The sequence below is a fragment of the Telmatherina bonti genome (assembly GCF_933228915.1).
Source record: "Telmatherina bonti genome assembly, chromosome: 13".
Lineage (NCBI taxonomy): Eukaryota > Metazoa > Chordata > Actinopteri > Atheriniformes > Telmatherinidae > Telmatherina > Telmatherina bonti.
The window spans coordinates 38,501,073-38,520,772 of NC_136611.1; the positions used below are offsets into that span (position 1 = coordinate 38,501,073).

Below are 19,700 nucleotides of genomic sequence, written 5' to 3' on the forward strand. Positions count from 1 at the left end.
CCATTCCTCTTCACTCTGTACACCTCAGACTTCCAGTACAACTCTGAGTCCTGTCATCTGCAGAAATACTCTGATGACTCTGCAGTTGTGGGGTGTATCAGGGATGGACAAGAAGCAGAGTACAGAGAACTGGTCAGTCAGTTTGTTAAATGGTGCGGTGACAATCATCTCATATTAAATAGCAGCAAAACAAAAGAGATGATTGTTGACTTCAGGAGGAAGAAGAATAAACAAAACACTGTTTCCATCCTGGGAGAGGAGGTGGAGGTGGTGGAGGAATACAAGTATCTTGGAGTTCAGCTGGACAACAAACTGGACTGGAAATGCAACACTGACTACATCTACAAGAAAGGTCAGAGCAGACTGTACTTCTTAAGGAAGCTGAGATGGTTTAACGTCTGCACCAAGATGTTGCATATCTTCTAGAAGTCTGTTGTGGAGAGTGCAGTCAGCTTTGCAGCATCTGCTGGGGTAGTAGCATCAGAACCAGAGACTTGAAGAGAATCAACAAACTGATCCAGAAAGCTGCTTCTGTGCTTGGAGTAACTCTGGAGCCGCTGGAGCTGATTGTCCAAAGAAGAATGCTGCACAAGCTGATGAAGATGATGGAGGATTCTTCACACCCTCTCCACAACACAGTGATGAAACAACAAAGTGTGTTCAGTGAGAGGCTTCTTCAGGTCCGATGTAAGACTGAAAGATACAGAAGATCATTCCTGCCAGCAGCCATCAGCATTTGGAACAAGACCTCCTCTAGTTATTATTATATACTATAATATTGAATTTCCCTTTGGGGATAAAAAAAAAAAAGTATTTTTCATTTCATTTCATTCATACTATGGATGTTAGGATGATGGTAGGAGGATGTTTAATCATGTCAGAATGATCACTGATCTGCCAGCTTTTATGGACTGCAGGGGTGAAACGCTGTGATGGAAATGACAGCTCGTTGTGTGCCGCATTCTTCCCATCTGGACTTAAAACTTGAAATGGGGTGTGTTGTAAATATTGGTTTTGTGCTTTTAATCTGTAGATTGGTCATTAATTAACTAACTAGTTAGTTAGTAAGTTAGTTTTTTACTGTGGGGTTGCAATAGAGTTTTTTTTTTTGTTTTTTTTTTTTTACATAAGCATCGTTCAATTAAACTGATATTTATATACATGTAGTAAGCTAAAAAATGTGTTGGAGTAATATTTGATATCATCTGAATGTAAACCGCAAGTTATTGGGTTTTCTTTGTATGTTGAAGGTTTTTCACCTCATCACAGACAAGGCAAAGAAGTATCCAACATCCTACTTTCTAAAACTTCAATAATTGGAAAAGAGGAAGAAAGATGGAAAGAAAAGAAGTGGTCTCTGCCTGGTCATTTGAGTCAAATTCAGTTAAAAGGTCTAAGTTCTAGGTTAAAAGGTCTAATCTCCCTTTCCAATTTGGAAAAAATAACAAGGCAAAGAAAAGAACTTGACATGTATATATATGTATATCTATATACGGGCAGTTGTAGCTCAGGAGGAAGAGCAGTTGTCTGTAACTGGGAAGATGGGAGTTCAATTCCAGGCTTCCCATGACAATGTGCCAAAGTGTCCTAGGGCATGACTCTGAACCCAAAGTTTCCCCCAGATTTGCCTGTTGTTGTATTAGTGCATATGTAAGTCACTTTGGATGTAAGTGTCTGCTAAATGACAGTAGAATGTGTATATAAATGCAAATAGTGTATACATATTTAAATGAGATGTTCACTGCATTTATTTAACTGCATTCACAAAATAAAACCATCATAAATAACCTTAAATATAACTTCAGAAGCCTGTATTGCTCATTTGTAATAACTTGGCTTTACTGCATTTTTTGAAAAGATTTTTTTTAACAGAGGTGAAAATAACGGATAATAATTCCATGTCAGGCGATATGAACAAAGCCTTTGACTGAACCAAATGTAAATCTGATATAAAACAAAATGATCTGCTCTCTACACAGCAGAGGTTTATAACTTTGCAGCTTCCAGGGATCCGCTAAAGACATCTTCAGGTTAAACCTGAATAAACATTAATTCTATTTTCTACTCCACAAACCTGTGTTTGTCTTTACAAACCTGGGTGATGTCTGGGAACAGGAGGACATCAATGATCTGTCGCAGTTAACTCACTCTCCTCTACATGTAAAGTGAATAAATGAATAAAAAATAATGATAATAATAATTTTAATAATAACTCAGATGCCAGTTTGCAAGGATCACAGGCAAAGGAAGAGTCCATTTTCCATTTTCTCATCAGAAGGTGGTTTATGAATCAAATGAATGAATTCAGAGTGCTTCTACCTCAGTTCAGTTAGAACTGGAGACACCATTAGACCAGGAAATGAAAACAGAAAACCAGAAGAGCTGCTGGAGTCTCAGTGGGAGAAAAATGAAGAAGGCCATACCACATCTGCCTTTCTGATCCGAATCCGAGTCCGTTTGCTGGGAAAGTCACTTTGTTCGGAGAAATGTGAACGCACCAAACAAATTCTAATTCGGACCACAGAAGCGACTCGGTCCGCCTACAAACGCAGGTCTCGGTCCGTTTCAAGCGGTCCAAATACAGGAAGTGGACTACAAAAACCAAGTCCCTTCCTGCATGTGGCGTAGCGTTGCATTGTGGGTAAATCCATAGCGATGGCGTTAAGGGTCCTCTGCCTCGTCTGGTGTTCATACTGCGTCCATTGTTGCAGTGGATTTCTGCAGGATACTTGCATAAGACACAATAAAAACCCCAAAACAGCCATAGTTTGGTCTCCATGTTTAACTGGCAGGTGGAGGAAACAGAGTTTTCTTCTTCACGCCGGTCTGGTCCTCTCTTCTGCTAAATACTAGTGCAGCGCCACCTCTGGTGGGAATGGGGAGATATTATTCTAATGGTTTGACTGGTTTCACCAAAGTGCAGCGTGAACACGGTCTCAGTCCGCATGGAGACATCCCCCTAAAACTGGACCCAGACCCCAACCAGACCGAGTCCCCAACCGGACCGAGTCCCCAATCAGACCGGGTCCCCAATCAGACCGGGTCCCTAATTGGACCAAGTCCCCAGTCGGACCAGGTCCCCAACCGGACTGAATCTAGCGGACTATCCTGATGGGAATGCACCATAAATAAACTGGTTCCATGAGGGACATATAAGAAGGAACAGGCTGCTGAGATGTAGCTGAGGACAATCAAGGCAAACGGCTGGAAACCACACCAAGAAACATGCACACGCCTTTGTACCACCAGACGAAACTAAAAGCCCTGAAACATTGGAGAAAAACAGCCTGCAGATGCTGAGGTGCTTTCTTTTCAATTCTCATGGACCACAGCTGGAAATGCTCAGGTTGGTCTTGTTCTGATGACACAACTTCCTCCTCATCAGGTAAGCGAAGCAGGAAGTGGTGGTTCAGCAGAGGTTTGCAGATCCCTTGAGTCCCTCTCTGTTAGCCTGAGCTAGGGTTAGGGTTAATCCTCATCTGCCAGGACATCCTGGTAACTTTTTGATGAAGATCCCATTGAGGTCAGAGTCATCATAATCTTATAACTGAGTGTAATCAGATTACTATGATAATTAGATCAGAATACATAAAGCTCTGAAATTCAAATCTAGATTTTCAATTTCAAATTTCAGAGTAGATGTGGAGATGTAACTTGGAGTTATTTTAAAGACATCCGGATGATGACACCACATAGATCATCTTTGCAAGATGTAGAGCTGAACTCCTCTAAACCAATAAAACACTCAACAATGTCGCAGATCTCACCACCGCCACCACTGGAGGCTTCAGAACCTGTACAGGTGACCTCATAACTATCCAATCACAAAGGGTATATCTGAAACCAACAAGCATCAACGCTCCTCATGACGCGAACTCCTCCGTGGAACTAGAAAGAACTCCTTCTCTCACTAGAGGATGTTTTAATCTCATAATGGCCATCCAGGATAGCAGATGGTTGGAGGTAAAACCAGAGATGTGACGTAGGAATCAGCCAGTTACCTCAACACTAAAGAACCTCAGCAAACAGGAAGAAAGCTCTGCAGCCGCCTCAAACATGCTAGCAGGTTGAAGTTCTTTAGAAACAGCAAACAAAGACACATGATTTACTGCGGGAGCTTTAACACAGCTTACAGTTTGTTAACCTGTCCTTTGTAATGAGGAGTTGGACAAGCCAACATCCAACACCGTCAGTATGGCTTCTTGGTTGAGCTGGAACTTCAAAGATAAACCTGGATCTCTGATGAAGAGTCAGAGTGCATGAACAAAAGGTTGTAGTTCATCAAGAGACCCCTGTCACCCCCTTCTGAACCACAGATCTGCCTCATCAAGACTGGATGAAGAGAACCATGCACCATCATTACCATGGAGACCGATGCGAACCTGGTGAGGGGGAGGGACTCCAGACTTAGGCGCTCTGTACTAAATATATAGAGCACTCCAGTCTGGCGTGCCAGGCTACCAGATGTGATTAAAAGGCATCAAATTCATAGATTCCACTAGAATAATCTTTATTTAAGGCATATTAATAATACACATTTTAGCTATTTTATGTCTCTGTAATAACTTCTGCTAAGAAGGGAATTAATCTCAATGGAAACCAGATTATATCTACAAGCATAACTTTGCTTCAGCTTCTGGTGGGTAGCTTGATGTGGCAGCTAGTTTTTTAGCCAAACAGATGTGTCTCTGTCTAGATGCCAAATCGACCATTAGTTTCCACATAAGATTGGAAATGGAGCAGATCTACCAGACCAGGCAGGATCCCAGATCTACCATACCAGGCAGGATCCCGGGTGCAGACTATGCAAAGGAGCCCCTGAAACAATCCAGCACCTCACAGCAGGGTACAAGATACTGGCAGGCAAAGAATACATGGAGCACCATAACCAAGTAGCTGACATAGTGTACAGGAACATCTGTGCAGAATATGGACTGGAGACCCCTAAGTCCCAGTGGGAAACTCCCCCCAAGGTGGTGGAGAATGAGAGGACTATATACACACACACACATATATATATATATATATATATATATATATATATATATATATATATATATATATATGTGTGTGTGTGTGAGTGTATATGTATGTATTATACATGTTCATCATCCTTGCAGGCAGCTTGTTGTGTTCATCACTGCTGACAGAAGCTGCTACACGTTTCAGAAAAGATTTTTAATCTCAGGCTGAGTAACTTTGACTTTTTGCATTTGATCTTTACTCAGAATAGAGTTTTCTGTCCATATTTAAATTCTTTTGTATATTTTTAAAGTTTGTTTTCTATGTACTTTTAAAAGCATCATGTGGATCCTGTTATAATGTTTTTATTGTTTTATGTGACGCACATGAAAACAAGAAAAAATCGGCCTCACCTTCATTTCCTGGTTAAATAAAATTCAATTAAAAATGTTTGTTTTGGATTCAGGTGGTTTTCAGCCAGTCCCAGCTGGCCTTGTCTTCCAGCTGGAGGTCCTGTTCTTGATCTGTTGGCTCTAAGTTGGTCAGTTTGTCTTTGAAATGAAGATAAATTAGTTGTGAGATTATGTCTGCATCATATTTGTGCAGATATTGTGAAAAAAGTGTCCATGAACTGTTTCAGACTCATCTGATCCTCTACTGGCAGAGGAGTGACCAGCAGTCCTGTCAACATGAGCATTAGATAAAAGATCGACAAACTGCCTCCTGCTAACATATCACTTATAATTCATGAAGCTTTAACATAATACCCTTCTCTAAACTGAAATAGTGTAAATCTCTGTAGAGAGCAACCAGAAAAAACCTTCTGCTGATGGTCACCTGAAAAGAGGGGAAAAATGACTGCAGGACAAGGAGGAGGCACTGAAGCGACTCTCCAAGGCAGCAGATCGAAATGAAGCCTTTTCCTACAGTCCTGACTCAACAACCAGGAAGTCCATGTGGTCCTTGTCTTTGGTCTTAAAGGCCTCGGCGATGACCCGAGCTGCATCTTTGTGCTCCCGACCTCTCAGAGAAACACCATCCACTTCCAGGATGACCTGGCCCACCTTCAGCTGGCCACAGATGTGAGCCGAACCTCCTCTCTGTTAGGGGGGAAGGAGGAGTCAGATGAACAGATCTCTTCCACAGATTATTATTGTCCTAATTTACATGTTTTCATTATTCTGAAATATCATGGTGGTCTGGTGATCAAGCCCAGAAGGAGGAGAAGAACATGCTGCAGCTTTCGGCAGGAATACGACGGCCTGTGTGTCTGGGTACAGCTGCATGCAGAAGGTTGCTTACCGGACAGCAAACCAGCTTTAAACATAAATGAAATGCTGGATCAAAGGTGGATCAGAAGAACCTGAAGAAAACAAAGTTTTTATTGACTGATGAAAAGGTTTCTTTTGAAGATGACTGATGGCAGGAAGAAGATCCTCTTGTCTCGCTCCTGGCAGCATGTCCTTCCTGTGAATGTAAATCCTGCAAACAGATGGAATACTTCCCTGCCAGCAATCAGGAAGAACTAAGGGAACATTGGACCAGGGTATAATCTTGGTTTGCCTCGGATTCTACGGAAGCTCAGAGGAGATGACGTTTTATCATTCATCTGCTGGTCGTCCACATGGTGTCCACAAACAGCACATGGCAAATGGCACGGTCACACACGGCTCTAAGATTTGTATCATTTCAGTCTACAGTCTGAACGGAGCCAAAGAACTCAACTCTTTGTTCCATTTGAGGCACATTGTAGCATGTTGTGATGAGCGAGACACGTTGCCCTGCCTGCCTGGAATGGTCTGGTAACAGGTCAGCTCGGACTGAGTTATGAGCTGTTCTGGGATGCAGAGCAGCTGGAGAAGAAATGGACACCATGATGTGGATGCAGGTACCACATCATGGACTCTTATGGTTCAGTTCAGACATCCGGGTATGCAGGTAGAGCTTTGAGTTGAGTCGACAATCCCTCACATCAACAACAGTGATGAAAACCTTTTTGCAGACAGCAACTTAACTTTAAAATCCCAGCTTCTGCCTCTCTCTGCATGCTTGGTCACTTGGGTTATATTAACATGGAAATGAACACTGCAGGTAACGTCCTGACTGCCTTGTGTATCGTAAAGAAAACTATTCTCATGAACTGGAAGACAAAAAAGAATTTAAGCATAATTCGCTCTAGAAAGCTCCTTTCAGACCACATCAGTAATGAGACGATGTCTGCCTCCTCAAAAGATCAACTGGATTAATTTTGTTTTCTCTGGTCCCCTGTAATCAGCTTCATCACTTAGTGTGTGGGGGGGGGGGGGGGGGGGGGGGGGGGACCTTGTTGCACTCCGAGGTTGGGAGATGGGGGGGGGGGATATCTGATGTCTGTGGGTCTGTGGTAGCCTCCTGGGTGGGGATCTTGGCTGCCTTGCTGCTGGGGTGGCTGTGTCTCCTGTCCTGGGGGGGTCTTGGGTGGGTCAGCGGTTGGAGTTGCCTCGCGGTGGGGTGAGGTCACTGGCAGGGGGGGATTGTCGGGCCTTGGCTCTGTGGCGGGTTGCCGTGCCGCTGCGGGGTGGGCTGGGTGGGGGTCCCCGGCTCCGGTGCCCGGGGCTGTCCCCTGTCTCCCGTGGGGGGAGGATCGCCCTGCACCGGGAGGGCTGGCCTGGACTTGCTGCTGTTGTGGTGGGGGGGCCGTGCCCTGGTGCTTGGTTGTGGCCCTGGGACCAAGGGAGTGGGTGGTCTCAGCACGTGTGTATGTGGAGGTCTGGGTGTGTGGAGGAGTGAGTTGGTGCATGTGGGGTATCGGGGAGTGTGTGGACATGTGGGGGATGGGGGTGTATGTGGGAGGGAGTGCTTGTGGTGGTGGGTGTATATCAGCAGGTGGAGGGGAAGTGGTCAGGGGGGATGGGATGGGTGAGGGCGTCGCGGAGGGATGTCTCAGGGGAGATGCAGTGGAGGGAGGAGAGGGGCAGGGATCCAGGCTTGGGGGTATTTTTGAGTGAGGCGGGTGTGGGTGGGTGGGATGTGGACATCTGGGGGATGTGGATGTCTGTGCCTGTGAGTGTGTGTGTGTTGGTGTGTGGGCGAGGAGGGACTGCGGCATGTCCTCGGGTAGTGACGTCCCTGCGGATTGGGGGGGGGGTTAGACTTTGGTCTGGGGTCTCCGTCCGCCTCCCCTTCCCCTTCCCTGCCTTCCCGCCCCCTTTGCGTGTGGTTGGTTGGTGCCTTCTGGAACCGGTGGCGGCTCCCTGGTTTGGGTTGCTGGGGGCTGTGGTTGTTAGGGCGGCTGTCCCCGGTTTGTCCTGGTCCTTCCGGGCCCCGGAGATGGGGGGGCCTGCCGAGTGCCTCTGGCGGCTCACCTTCTGGAGGAAAAACTCACTTTCCTCCTGACAAAAATCCCCGGTCCCTTCCCCTTCCCCGCTCTCCACCACACACAGGCAGGGCGTTGGGCGGTAGGCATGGTGCACTGGGTGGTGAGAAAGGCCATCAAGGTGGTCTTAATCACTGCACCCAGTATCTGTTCACCTCTCAGTTTTATTCACATTTGGTCACCACAACACAAAACACTGACGACTCATGGTCAAGTTTTGGGGGGCGGGACATGTAGTGTACGGTGGGTGGGGCTGCTTAGGTGGTTCCTCTCCCAACATGGTGCGGTTACCCCCCTCAGTTTTAATTGTAATTAACAGACACTTCACAATCATTCATTGGCGGGAAGGGAGGCAGGGGCATCGGGGTTCTATCATGCCCCCATTTCCGGGGCCTTGCTGGAGGGGTTCGGGCCGGGGGGGGAGGGGTTGCTGTCCGATAGACCTGGGCCCCCGGCTGGCTTGGCTGGGAGAGGGCGCTGCTGGCCCTGAGGGGGTGCTGGTCGGCTGCATCTGTGGGGGATGGGGGGGCACTGGGGGGTGGTGGTCGGTGGCCATGGGGGCCTTTGTCGGGGCCTGCCTGCCCTCTGTCCCCATGGGGCGTCGCACTCGGGGCATGTTGGGAAGGAGAGAGGAGGGTGACTGTCAGCGAACGGGTGAAGTTGTGTGTGTTTGTGGGTGGGGGGGGAGGGGAGAAATAAGGGAGAAATAATTCAGGGAGGTGGGTGGGGTATTGGACGTGGATGAGGATGGCTGGGGTATGGGAAGGGGCATGTTAGGGGGGACACAGTGAGATGGATGTGTGTATGATGTAGTGTGTATAAGGAATATGAGGCCGGATGGAAGGGGGGTTAAGGGGTGTGTATGTGTGTAGAGTGGAGTATGTGATGGGGTGTGTGTGGGTGTATAGAGGTGCAGCGAGGGATGGGGTCGGAGTATGGGCATGTATAGGGAGATAGTGTATAAGGGGAACCGGGGGGGGTTGAGTGTAAAGCAGAACTGTGTGTGGATGGGGACTGAGTAGGGGGTGCGTGATGAGTATGAGGGTGTGTCGAGGAGAACGTGTGAGGCGGGATGTTATGGGGTGTGTGTATGAATGGGGTGGGGGTCAAAGGGGCGGGGGAGTGCGAGATGGGGTGTCTGTAAACAACAGGATAGATAGTGTGTGTGTGTGTGTGTGTGTGTGTGAGTGTGTATGAGTGTGTATGAGTGTGTTGGAGGGGTGAAAGGGCCTTGGTGCTCGGGGGGCGCGGCCTGGCTGCCATTCGGTGGCGGTCTGGGTGTCCTGGCTCTCCATTGACGTGGGCTGTACCTTCTGCCTGCGGGGGTGGGGGGGTTGCCTTCGGGCTCTTGGAGTCCTGGGGCCCGCACTCTGTCTGCCCTGGGTGGCCGGTGCCTGGCAGAGCCGGGCTTTGCAGGTCTGGGCCTGCTGGGGCCTGTTCCCCCTGATCTTGGGGGGCTCTGCTGGGACCCCCCCTCTGCCACCTCCTGGATGCATGGCTGGCTCTGGAGCGGGGGGGGGGTGTTGGGATCTGTGCTTGGGGACGGCCACCAGCTGCTCAAGTCTCGGGGTTCTCCTGGCCTTCCTCCTGCCTGCGTGTGGGCGGGGCCACACTGTATGGGTGGGGTCACATTGTGTGGGCGGGGCCACATTGTATGGGCGGGGCCACATTGTGTGGGCGGGGCCACATTGGCATGATCTCTCTTCTCTGAACACGTTCCACTCTGTATGTTCTGCATGTGACACAGTCACTGAGTCGCCTGCAGGTTCATTTACTAACAATGGCTGGTTTTCTTCCTGTATGTCTGATCTAACTTGTGAGCTCTTGGTTTTCCTGATAGTTGATGGCTTCATCCTCCCGCAGGGGGAACATGACTCCAGTGTGTATAGGTGTATGGAGGTCTGTATAATTGAGTGGGTGTGTATGTGTGCTTATATACACGAAAATGTATGTAAGTTGTTCTCTTTTTCAATCTTTTTTTCTTTCTCTCCCTCTTTTTCTCTCTACGAGGTGTTTTCTGTTTTCTCTTCTTTTCGATTCTCTTTCTGTCCCTCTTCTGTCCTCTCTGGTCCAGTCCAGCAGCACAAACTTTGTAATACAAACAATTATGCAAAATAAATAGAAAAATAAAATTAAAATCCAGAATATCAAGGGGAGCATTATATCTATGATATCAAGCGTTTAATGCTGTCATTACCTGAATGGTGACAATGCGGGGTAAAGGCTGGCGTGTGTTAGCGCCCCCCTCAATGGCGATGCCCAGGGTTTTGGCGTTTTTTCCCACTCGTACCAGGACAGCCGTGTGTGCAGGGACAGGAGAGCTGGTCTGCTGGAAGGAGAGAAGCAGCGAAGTGAGAACACATCTAAGTTTTATAATTTCATAATTACAGCCTACATACAATCTGGAAATGAATTGAAAACTCTACCAAACTCCAAAAACTTGTCCCGCAAAGGACCAGCTAACCTAGTCCTTTAGAATAGGACTTGAAAACTTCTAACAAACGTCATATAAACATGTAGAGCTGCAACTATCCAGTACTTTTGGAATTGGGTACTCTAACGATTATTTACATTTTTTTTATCATTTATAATTATAATTTGTAAAACAAATACTAGAAATTCAACCAAAGTAAATCTATAAATGTATACTTGTGAAGCTGTTGCATGTGTTGTTACGACCTAATGCAGGAGGACTTGGTGCAGCCGACGTGTTTGTGCTCAATGTGTGGAGAATTCCTGCCTTATAAAAGATAAAAAGAAGAATTCCCGTAGAAAGAAGGAGTGACTTGTAAACATGCCCACAGTAAGAACTAGCCGATGTCTTGGTGGACGACACGCCTGGTAAAAGTGTGTCTGTTTAATCCGGAATAAAAGTTTGCTGCAGGAACAGAGGCTGCCTAAAACATGCGCTTTGACTCTGCGTGTGTGCAGGAGAGACAGATGAGGGACGGATTACCAGACGGTTAGCGTGCGTTAGCAGCCGACACCTCGCCATGCCTCGTCACTGCTGACTGATATCACAGGTTAGAACTCTGAACATTTTACCAGCTGCTGCTGCTGCTGGTATAAATCAGAAAGCTGGATCTCCTCCTGGAGCGGTGAAGTGGGGGGGTGGTACGCCAGCTCTACGTTTTCTGTCCTTTTCAGTGTGAAATGGTCCCACACTGCCACTTTTCGGTCTTTTCCTCCCCTCTTCTTCATTCTCTGCCAGTAGAGACCAAAGCAAGGAGGATCTTCAGACAGAAAGCAAAGCGCTCGCCGCTGCTGGTGGAAATGTCCGTCATCAGTCCGGCTGAAACAGTCAGACTGTACAGACACACCGTAGGCCACAGCTTCTGCTTTTATACATTTTATACATGTTTAGATGTTTATATGTTTACTGAAACAGTGATGTCGTCCCTCCGAACAGCACAGTGGTCTGAGAACGCCGTCATGATGCAGAAATTAAAATATATCTCCACATGATATGAATTAAACGGAGCCTCGAGGCAAATAATTTGATCAGTTTTTGTACTCGGGTTACTCCAGTGACCGTTGCAGCCCTATAAACGTCTGTCAACTTCCTGCAAACATCCAGTAAAACTCCCAGAAAACCTGCAGAAATCCGGAACAAACACAGAGCAACTTCCTGGAAACTTCCAGCAGCTGTACATATCCCAGCAACATACTCTGAAAAGTGTGTCCCTGCGATGGACTGGCCAGCTGTCCAGGGTGTACCCTGCCTTCGCCCAGAGACAGCTGGGATAGGCTCCAGCTTCCCAGCAACCCTGAATGGATTAAGCGGTTTAGAAAATGAATGAATGAATGCTCTGAAAAAGGCACGGGACTGAAATATTGATCATATTTATCTGTTTTCTTATATATTTATTGTAAAAATTGTATTATATTTCAGATGAAATACTCTGGAGGTTTCTTTAATCACTTTATTTCCTTTTCCTGATGTTTTTCTGTCCTGTTTCCTCATGAAAGAACTGGATTACTGCTTCTCCTGCTGCAGCGATGTAAGGACTCTCTATCCAGGACGAAATGAGTTCTCCTCTGGGACTAGCGGAAAATACCGGAAAGTTTAGCAGGATCATCGTCTCCGGTCTCCAGGGTGTTGCAGACAGCTGCTTCTCTGAACCCCTGTTGTGGTTCCGTGTGGGAACGGCCGTGTGCCCGACTTCTAGAACAGCCTGAGCAACAGGAACGTGGTCAAATTCTCTGCCAACCGGCTCCGCAGCATTTCCAACCGGCTCCGCAGCCTTTCCAGCCGTCTCCGCAGCATTTCCAACCGGCTCCGCAGCATTTCCAACCGGCTCCGCAGCCTTTCCAGCCGTCTCCGCAGCATTTCCAACCGGCTCCGCAGCCTTTCCAGCCGTCTCCGCAGCATTTCCAACCGGCTCCGCAGCCTTTCCAGCCGGCTCCGCAGCACTTCCAACCGGCTCCGCAGCACTTCCAACGGGCTCCGCAGCACTTCCAACGGGCTCCGCAGCATTTCCAACCGGCTCCGCAGCCTTTCCAGCTGTCTCCGCAGCACTTCCAACCGGCTACGTAAGCATTTCCAACCGGCTCCGCAGCATTTCCAGCCGGCTCTGCAGCACTTCCAGCCGGCTCCGCAGCACTTCCAACCGGCTCCGCAGCATTTCCAACCGGCTCCGCAGCATTTCCAGCCGGCTCTGCAGCACTTCCAGCCGGCTCCGCAGCACTTCCAACCAGCTCCGCAGCATTTCCAACCGGCTCCGCAGCATTTCCAGCCGGCTCCGCAGCATTTCCAACCGGCTCCGCAGCATTTCCAGCCGGCTCCGCAGCACTTCCAACCGGCTCCGCAGCACTTCCAACGGGCTCCGCAGCACTTCCAACGGGCTCCGCAGCATTTCCAACCGGCTCCGCAGCACTTCCAACCGGCTCCGCAGCACTTCCAACCGGCTCCGCAGCATTTCCAGCCGGCGCTCATGGTCTTTGGCTCGTAGCGGCAGTCAGCTCAGCCCCGTGTTTTTCACAGAGAAAGCAGCTAAAGAAGAAGAACGGAGAGGACGACTTTTCCTTCAGGCTCAGATAAACGGGCGAATGTCTTACTTGTCTCAGGACTCCTGTTGGAGGCACATGGACTCCGGCCGGTTCTGAGTGGCCCTGCTGGTTCTTGCTGGGTCGAGGACTGCCATCCTTACTCTGACCTCCTGCCTCTGCTATGTCCACCCCACTGTCCTCGCTCAGAGTCTGGCCGCTGTCTGACAGCTGGGACAAGGTGGCCCCTGGAGGGACATAAACATGTTCACACACATCTAAACGTACCTTCAGGTCTCCACTGGCTGGACCGTCTGGTCTTCAGCATCATCATCATCAGATAAGTTACATCTAAGCCACTTCGGCTTATACGTGCCCCCCCCACCAGGTCAGACTTTTGTCCCCAGACAGAAGTTTTCTCCACATGCAGAAAGTCTGATGGAAGTTTGTGAAACTGGCACAAAACCAGTTTACCAGTAGGATCAGGACTGTCCCAGAGTTTTCTCCACCGCCTCTGGCAGTGATGACTGGCTTGTGAGACAAATCTCCCACTGAACTGGTTCCAGTTTAAAACATCACCAATCCATCTGTAAACTGGTTCTGTTTCCAGATTCATGCTGGTTTTCTTCCAGAAATGCAGCGTCTGCTGGGAAACATGAGCAGTGTCGGGAGCTGGCGTACCTCTCTGCTGGGAATGCTGGGAATCTGCAGAGAGACGCTTCACGTCTCTTACGGGGACTTGCTGGCTGAGGGCAGGCGAACAGGGCCGGTCTGGACTGCAGGATGGAGGAGCAGGTGTGAAGACAGAGAGGCAAGGGGAGGGGCATGGGGAGGGGTGGGGCGATGGACGAGGCGACGCCATCGGAGACGCTGCCTTGGAGGAAGACGCGGAGAAAACGGAGGACCTCTCATAGGAGCTGGATCTGGAAGAGAGCTTGACTGAAGCCTCTGGTTTGGTGGACACGTAGCCGGGACAGGTGTGGTGTCCCGGGCCAGACGGGTGGTAGGGGGGGGCGTGGTGGTGGCTGTACTGGGTGAAATGGTTGTAGTCAGAGAGTTGGGGGGAGCTCTGGAAGCTGTGGTGGAGGGGGGTATGGTGTCTGGCACCAACACAGTGGTGAGTAGAGACTGAGGGGGGCTTCTGGGTGGTGGAGAGGGGCTTCTGCGACTTGTTGAGGTGGTCCTGAAGCAGCTGGGGGGCGGTGTTTAGGAGCACGCTGGAATCGGGCTGCAGCAGCCGGGCCGAAGGCTTCCAGCCGGATCTGGTCTGGATCTGAAGAGGAGTCCCTCTGAAGGGGGGGTCTTCCTGAGAAGCCTTCATCTCGTTCTGTAGGTGGAAAGACAATTTTTAAAAATGATGCCAAAAGGGGGGGGGCAAGTTTTACAACGTTCTCCTGGTTCACCACGACTCAGACTGGAGGGCCGGTGTCCCGCAGGTTTATGTTGTCTCCCTGCTCCAACACAGCTGACTGAAATTCCAGCTGTTGACACCGGTCCTCCAGGACTACACTGATGCGCATAGTGCACCTGTACAGGCTTGCCGCCCCAGGGCAGAGCAGGAGAGGATCACCTCCGCTGCAGGAACATGACAGATCCGTTTAACCAAGTCCCACCCACCTGTCGGTGAGTGACACCTACCAGGGAAAGGTTTTGAAAGTTCCCGGTCTGGTCTCTGTCCCCCCAGCCACCAGCAGAGCAGTCCGTCTGGAAAACTGAGAGGTTCTGTGGAACAAAGCGGATGTTTTACGTCAACCTGCTGACTGCTGAGGCCAGGTGGACGAACTTTCAACACACTTTTTCTCTCATTACTTTCTCTTTGCTAAAGACCTAAGATGAAGAAAACCATGGAAGGGGAAAGAAGCTGAAATGATCAAAAGTAATCAAGTAGTCCATGAAGAAGAAAGCGGCAGTCATCTGGCCTGAAACCACAAGGACCCCCCCCCCCCACAAAACTAACGTGGAAACAAGACAAAGACTCAACAGTCCAAGTCTCAGAAGAATGACGGAACCAGCCGAGAAAGCTTCATGCAGCACTTCATTCATTCCTTGTTTGTTGCCTTCGGCCGACATATTCCTGGTCTCGTTGGGCTCACCACGTGTGCCAAAACTGTGAACTGTTTCCATCTCTGAGCAGCTGTTAGCAGCTAACCGGCTTCAGACGCCACGTCCTCGGCAAGCTGAGGACACAAGGCAGGTTATTTATACATACATTTCATGCCCTCAACAGGTCAAAGTGCTTTCCATAAAGCATGAGAAGCTCGAGGGTGTTGTGAAGAGAAGACTGCTCAAAAAGCAGGGATCACGATAAAATGATAAATTAGATTAGCTTCATGAAAAGTAGATGAGTTAAAAGTTACCATGCATAATTCAGGCAAGAGAAAAGAAAAGATTTTAACCTGGATTTAAAAGCATCTCCATGTGGAGCCAGATGAACCCTGTAAGGTCTGCTCTACCTGTTGTTACAGTGGAATCAAGCTGCTGGGCATCTCTGCCAGTTGCTTTAACTGCTCTTATGACTGTTTCACATTTCACTGTTGTTATATTAACTTCTTTTTAACATCTCAACCGAATAAAAACATGTATTCTGTTTATTCTGGTCCAAAACAAACAGAGAAGCCCAGAGAAACATATTTCTGGTCTTTAGCTAAAGGGTTCATGTCCACCTGTTGGTTGGTCCACCTGTTCGCAGCCTAACAGCCAAACGCTGCTGCTGTCTCTGTTGTATGCAGACTTCTACATGATACAGTCAACAGACTGGAAAAATTAATCTTACAAGTTAACGGCTTTCCATCCCTACTGGGTCCCTGCTTGTTCTGAGAACAGCTGTCAGTAGTAGGTCTACTACAGCAGGGACCCTGAACGCATCATGGCACGCTATCTTTGTTTTAAACTCTGCTACTGTTTTGTGAACATCCTGCACATCGTCCATGCTAGGACAGATGATCTAAGAGGAGGACGGGGACAGATGGGGGTCGTTGGGGTCTGGACTGGGACAGAGACATCTTCTGGAGACCTTGGGTGATGTGGAGAAGTGGATCTGAGGAGGGAGGAGAGCTGGGTGTTGTTTGCCTCTCTTCTATGTCCTTGGCTCTTATCTCTGTGTTCATGTTTGGGTTTGTCGTTCCAACAGCATGATGCAGACGAGCACCAAGTAATCTGGATCCAGATAGATCTGGATGCACTTCGTCAGGTCTGAAACGTTCCTTACAGTTCCAAAAGATGTTAAAGTTATCGATGAACTTTATCCCACGGACCATACATGCAGTGATAGCCATGTGTTCAGACCCAGAAGTCTGCTGAAAACTCCCGATCCTTTCCCCGCTGTAGGATCGGGATCTGAAATGACAACATGGCGTCTCCAGAGGGACATATTCCCTCCAACAGCAGAGAAAAGTCTTTCTTCAGGATCTCAGAGCCAGTTCTCCTCCTCAGAATATCATGAGACCCCATGTGGACGATGATCTTCATGCCAACTGGGTGTGAAGACAGAACGGTCACTAAGATCTCTGACAGTTCCACGACTGATGTATCAGAAAAAGTTCTATTTTCTGTCTTTGCCATTCTCACATGCTGCGTTATGGAGTCCCCAGTCAGGATCGGATCCATTCCTTTCTTAGTGGAGTTGGTGAGGGTGTCTCTAGTTGTCCTGGATGTGGACTTTTTATCTCTCCTCATATCTTGGTTTGCCCATGGCTGAGTTTTGGGGCCATTTCTCACTTTCTTGTTATTGATGTTTGAATTGGATTCAGTTTCCATTTCATTTGAAACCAACAGTGAGTTGGTTTCTCACAGTTCAGTGAGACTTCCTGTGGCAGAATGAGTCCACTCTGCTTTACATCATGCTTGCAATCTAGCAGAGTGGACTGAAGTGTCAGCAATGCATCAGTCTTTGTATCCATCCAGAAAACACAGCTACTCCTGCTGTCCTCTCTTGCAATGCAGATTTCACCCAGACACCTCCCTCTGCTGGACGAGGACGTGGAACAGGCATCCCGGTTCCTAAAACATGGAACCTTACCTCTCCGTCCCATGGCAACCTGCTCACACCGCTAGTCGTCATGGAGACATTTGCATCAGCAAAACAGGAAATGACATTCTGGACCTCATCACCTCTTTCAGTCTCAGACTGGTCCAGACTCCTCCAACACACAAAGCTGGCAGCACTATAGATCTGGTCCTGATCAGAAGCTGGTTCACAGCTGATCTACCAGTCGCCCAACTGCACGTCTCAGGCCACCTCCTGGTCACATTCTCAGCCCTCTTTCCTCATGACACTCAAGAGGCTCCAAACCTGGTTTCCTAGCACAGAAAGCTGAGATGTGTCACCCCTATTCCATTCTAGATTGCAGCGTCTGATGGCAGCAAATGAAATGAAATAAAAATACTTCATTAATCCTCAAAGGGAAATCCAATATTGTAGTATATAATAATAATAACTAGAGGAGGTCTTGTTCCGGAGGCTGCTGGCTGCTGGCAGGAATGATCTTCTGTATCTTTCAGTCTTACATCGGACCTGAAGAAGCCTCTCACTGAACACACTTTGTTGTTTCATCACTGTGTTGTGGAGAGGGTGTGAAGAATCCTCCATCATCTTCATCAGCTTGTGCAGCATTCTTCTTTGGACAATCAGCTCCAGCGGCTCCAGAGTTACTCCAAGCACAGAAGCAGCTTTCTGGATCAGTTTGTTGATTCTCTTCAAGTCTCTGGTTCTGATGCTACTACCCCAGCAGATGCTGCAAAGCTGACTGCACTCTCCACAACAGACTTCTAGAAGATATGCAACATCTTGGTGCAGACGTTAAACCATCTCAGCTTCCTTAAGAAGTACAGTCTGCTCTGACCTTTCTTGTAGATGTAGTCAGTGTTGCATTTCCAGTCCAGTTTGTTGTTCAGCTGAACTCCAAGATACTTGTATTCCTCCACCACCTCCACCTCCTCTCCCAGGATGGAAACACTGCTTTGTTTATTCTTCTTCCTCCTGAAAATTTTTATTTTTTATTTCATTTAATTTCTACACAGCTGTGTGAGCAGGTTTCCTCTAGCGTCCCTTCCCACCCAGACTCCTCCTTCCTGTCTGTTAATGAGGCTCCAGAAACACTCTGCTCCTCTCTGGCCTCCTCTCTGGACAAACTCTGTCCTCTGCTGTCTAAAGCAGCAAAACTAAACCCTCCCAGTCCATGGCTCACTGAGACGTCACAGAGCAGGTCTCAGGCCAGCAGAAAGAAAAGAAGTCCCTGACTTGTCAGAGTCCCAGCAGAACCTCTCAGTCTTCACATCCAGCCTGACGGCTGCCAACATAGACTTCTATCAGAAGCAGATCCACAATGCTCCCAACACACGGCAGCTGTTCATGGCCTTTAACTGTCTTCTTTCTCCAGCAGCTGCTCAGCCTCCCGCCACGCTGACTGCAGACATGTTGGCTTCCTGTTTTACTGAAAAGGTTGCTACCATCAGGAATCACTTCTCTGAGCCTGACCAGCTCAGTCCACCACATCCAGCTAGTGGTGCCTCACTTTGCTCTTTCTGCCCTCTGAATGAGGACCAAGTCTCTAAACTTCTAGTCAACTCTAAAGCCACTAGCTGTCCTCTGGATCCGGTCCCTACCGACATCCTGCAGAGCATTTTACCTCCAATCAATCTGCAGTGACCCATATTATCATCTCCTCTCTGGAATCCGCTGTCTTTCCCTCTGTCTTCCAGCAAGCTCGGGTCACCCCGCTCCAGTGTCACCACCAGCTCCACGGTCAACAGTGTTCTGTCGTAGTGAATGCTTCTGGTTCTGGCTATTAACGCATACCTTCTCATAAATGACATTTCTTTTGTAACACAGAAAGCGATGAAACACATTGTGAGCACATCATATGGCTTTTTCTGATCTTCCATGAGAGGTAACACGATCTTCTGCTTTGTCAGCCACAGCCCCTTGCAGGCATTTACCTGGAATTCCTGTGAATATTGGTACAGTTTTGTCACTGTTCTGTAACACTCGAACTTCCTGATCCACAAATTAAAAACTGTTCCAGAGAAAAAACATTAGTTTGGATAAAATGAAGACTTTGGGATTGTCTTGATTATCAAACTCTAAATAAACTGAAAACCCTTCTGGTCATTTCTGGAGATGAATGACAAGCTGATGTCACAGAGAGAGTGACAGTAGATGTGAAGGTTTTGTACCGGAACTGGGACTGTATGGCCTGTAGAATGGATCAGTGCAGCTGCAGCATTACAGTGACTCGGTGGATGCAGCAATCCCAGACCTCCCTGGAAGGCTTGATGGGCCCCCCTCTCATGGTTCAACACTAGTCTGTCAAACACCTGCAGATCATGGGGAGCCACCAGACTCCTCACCTCCGTCAACATTGACAGCTGTGGGGGAACAAGAAGAGAAAAGGCAGGG

The 19,700-nt window shown here is 48.3% G+C and overlaps 1 protein-coding gene across 1 annotated transcript in view; it reads right to left on the minus strand.

Moving 5' to 3' along the window:
- Nucleotides 1-5,885: 5,885 nt before the first annotated feature.
- Nucleotides 5,886-19,700, minus strand: part of LOC306764582 (whirlin-like) — a gene marked incomplete at its 3' end in the record, with an annotated part of 443,341 nt that continues 429,526 nt past the window's right edge. The window contains exons 7-14 of the mRNA XM_079251756.1: nucleotides 19,531-19,669; nucleotides 16,686-16,776; nucleotides 14,942-15,025; nucleotides 14,719-14,878; nucleotides 13,985-14,630; nucleotides 13,376-13,551; nucleotides 10,515-10,643; nucleotides 5,886-6,062 (exon numbers count right to left, since the gene is read on the minus strand). Coding sequence (XP_079107882.1) covers nucleotides 5,886-6,062; nucleotides 10,515-10,643; nucleotides 13,376-13,551; nucleotides 13,985-14,630; nucleotides 14,719-14,878; nucleotides 14,942-15,025; nucleotides 16,686-16,776; nucleotides 19,531-19,669 — 1,602 coding nt within the window. The remainder of the gene's footprint in view (nucleotides 6,063-10,514; nucleotides 10,644-13,375; nucleotides 13,552-13,984; nucleotides 14,631-14,718; nucleotides 14,879-14,941; nucleotides 15,026-16,685; nucleotides 16,777-19,530; nucleotides 19,670-19,700) is intronic.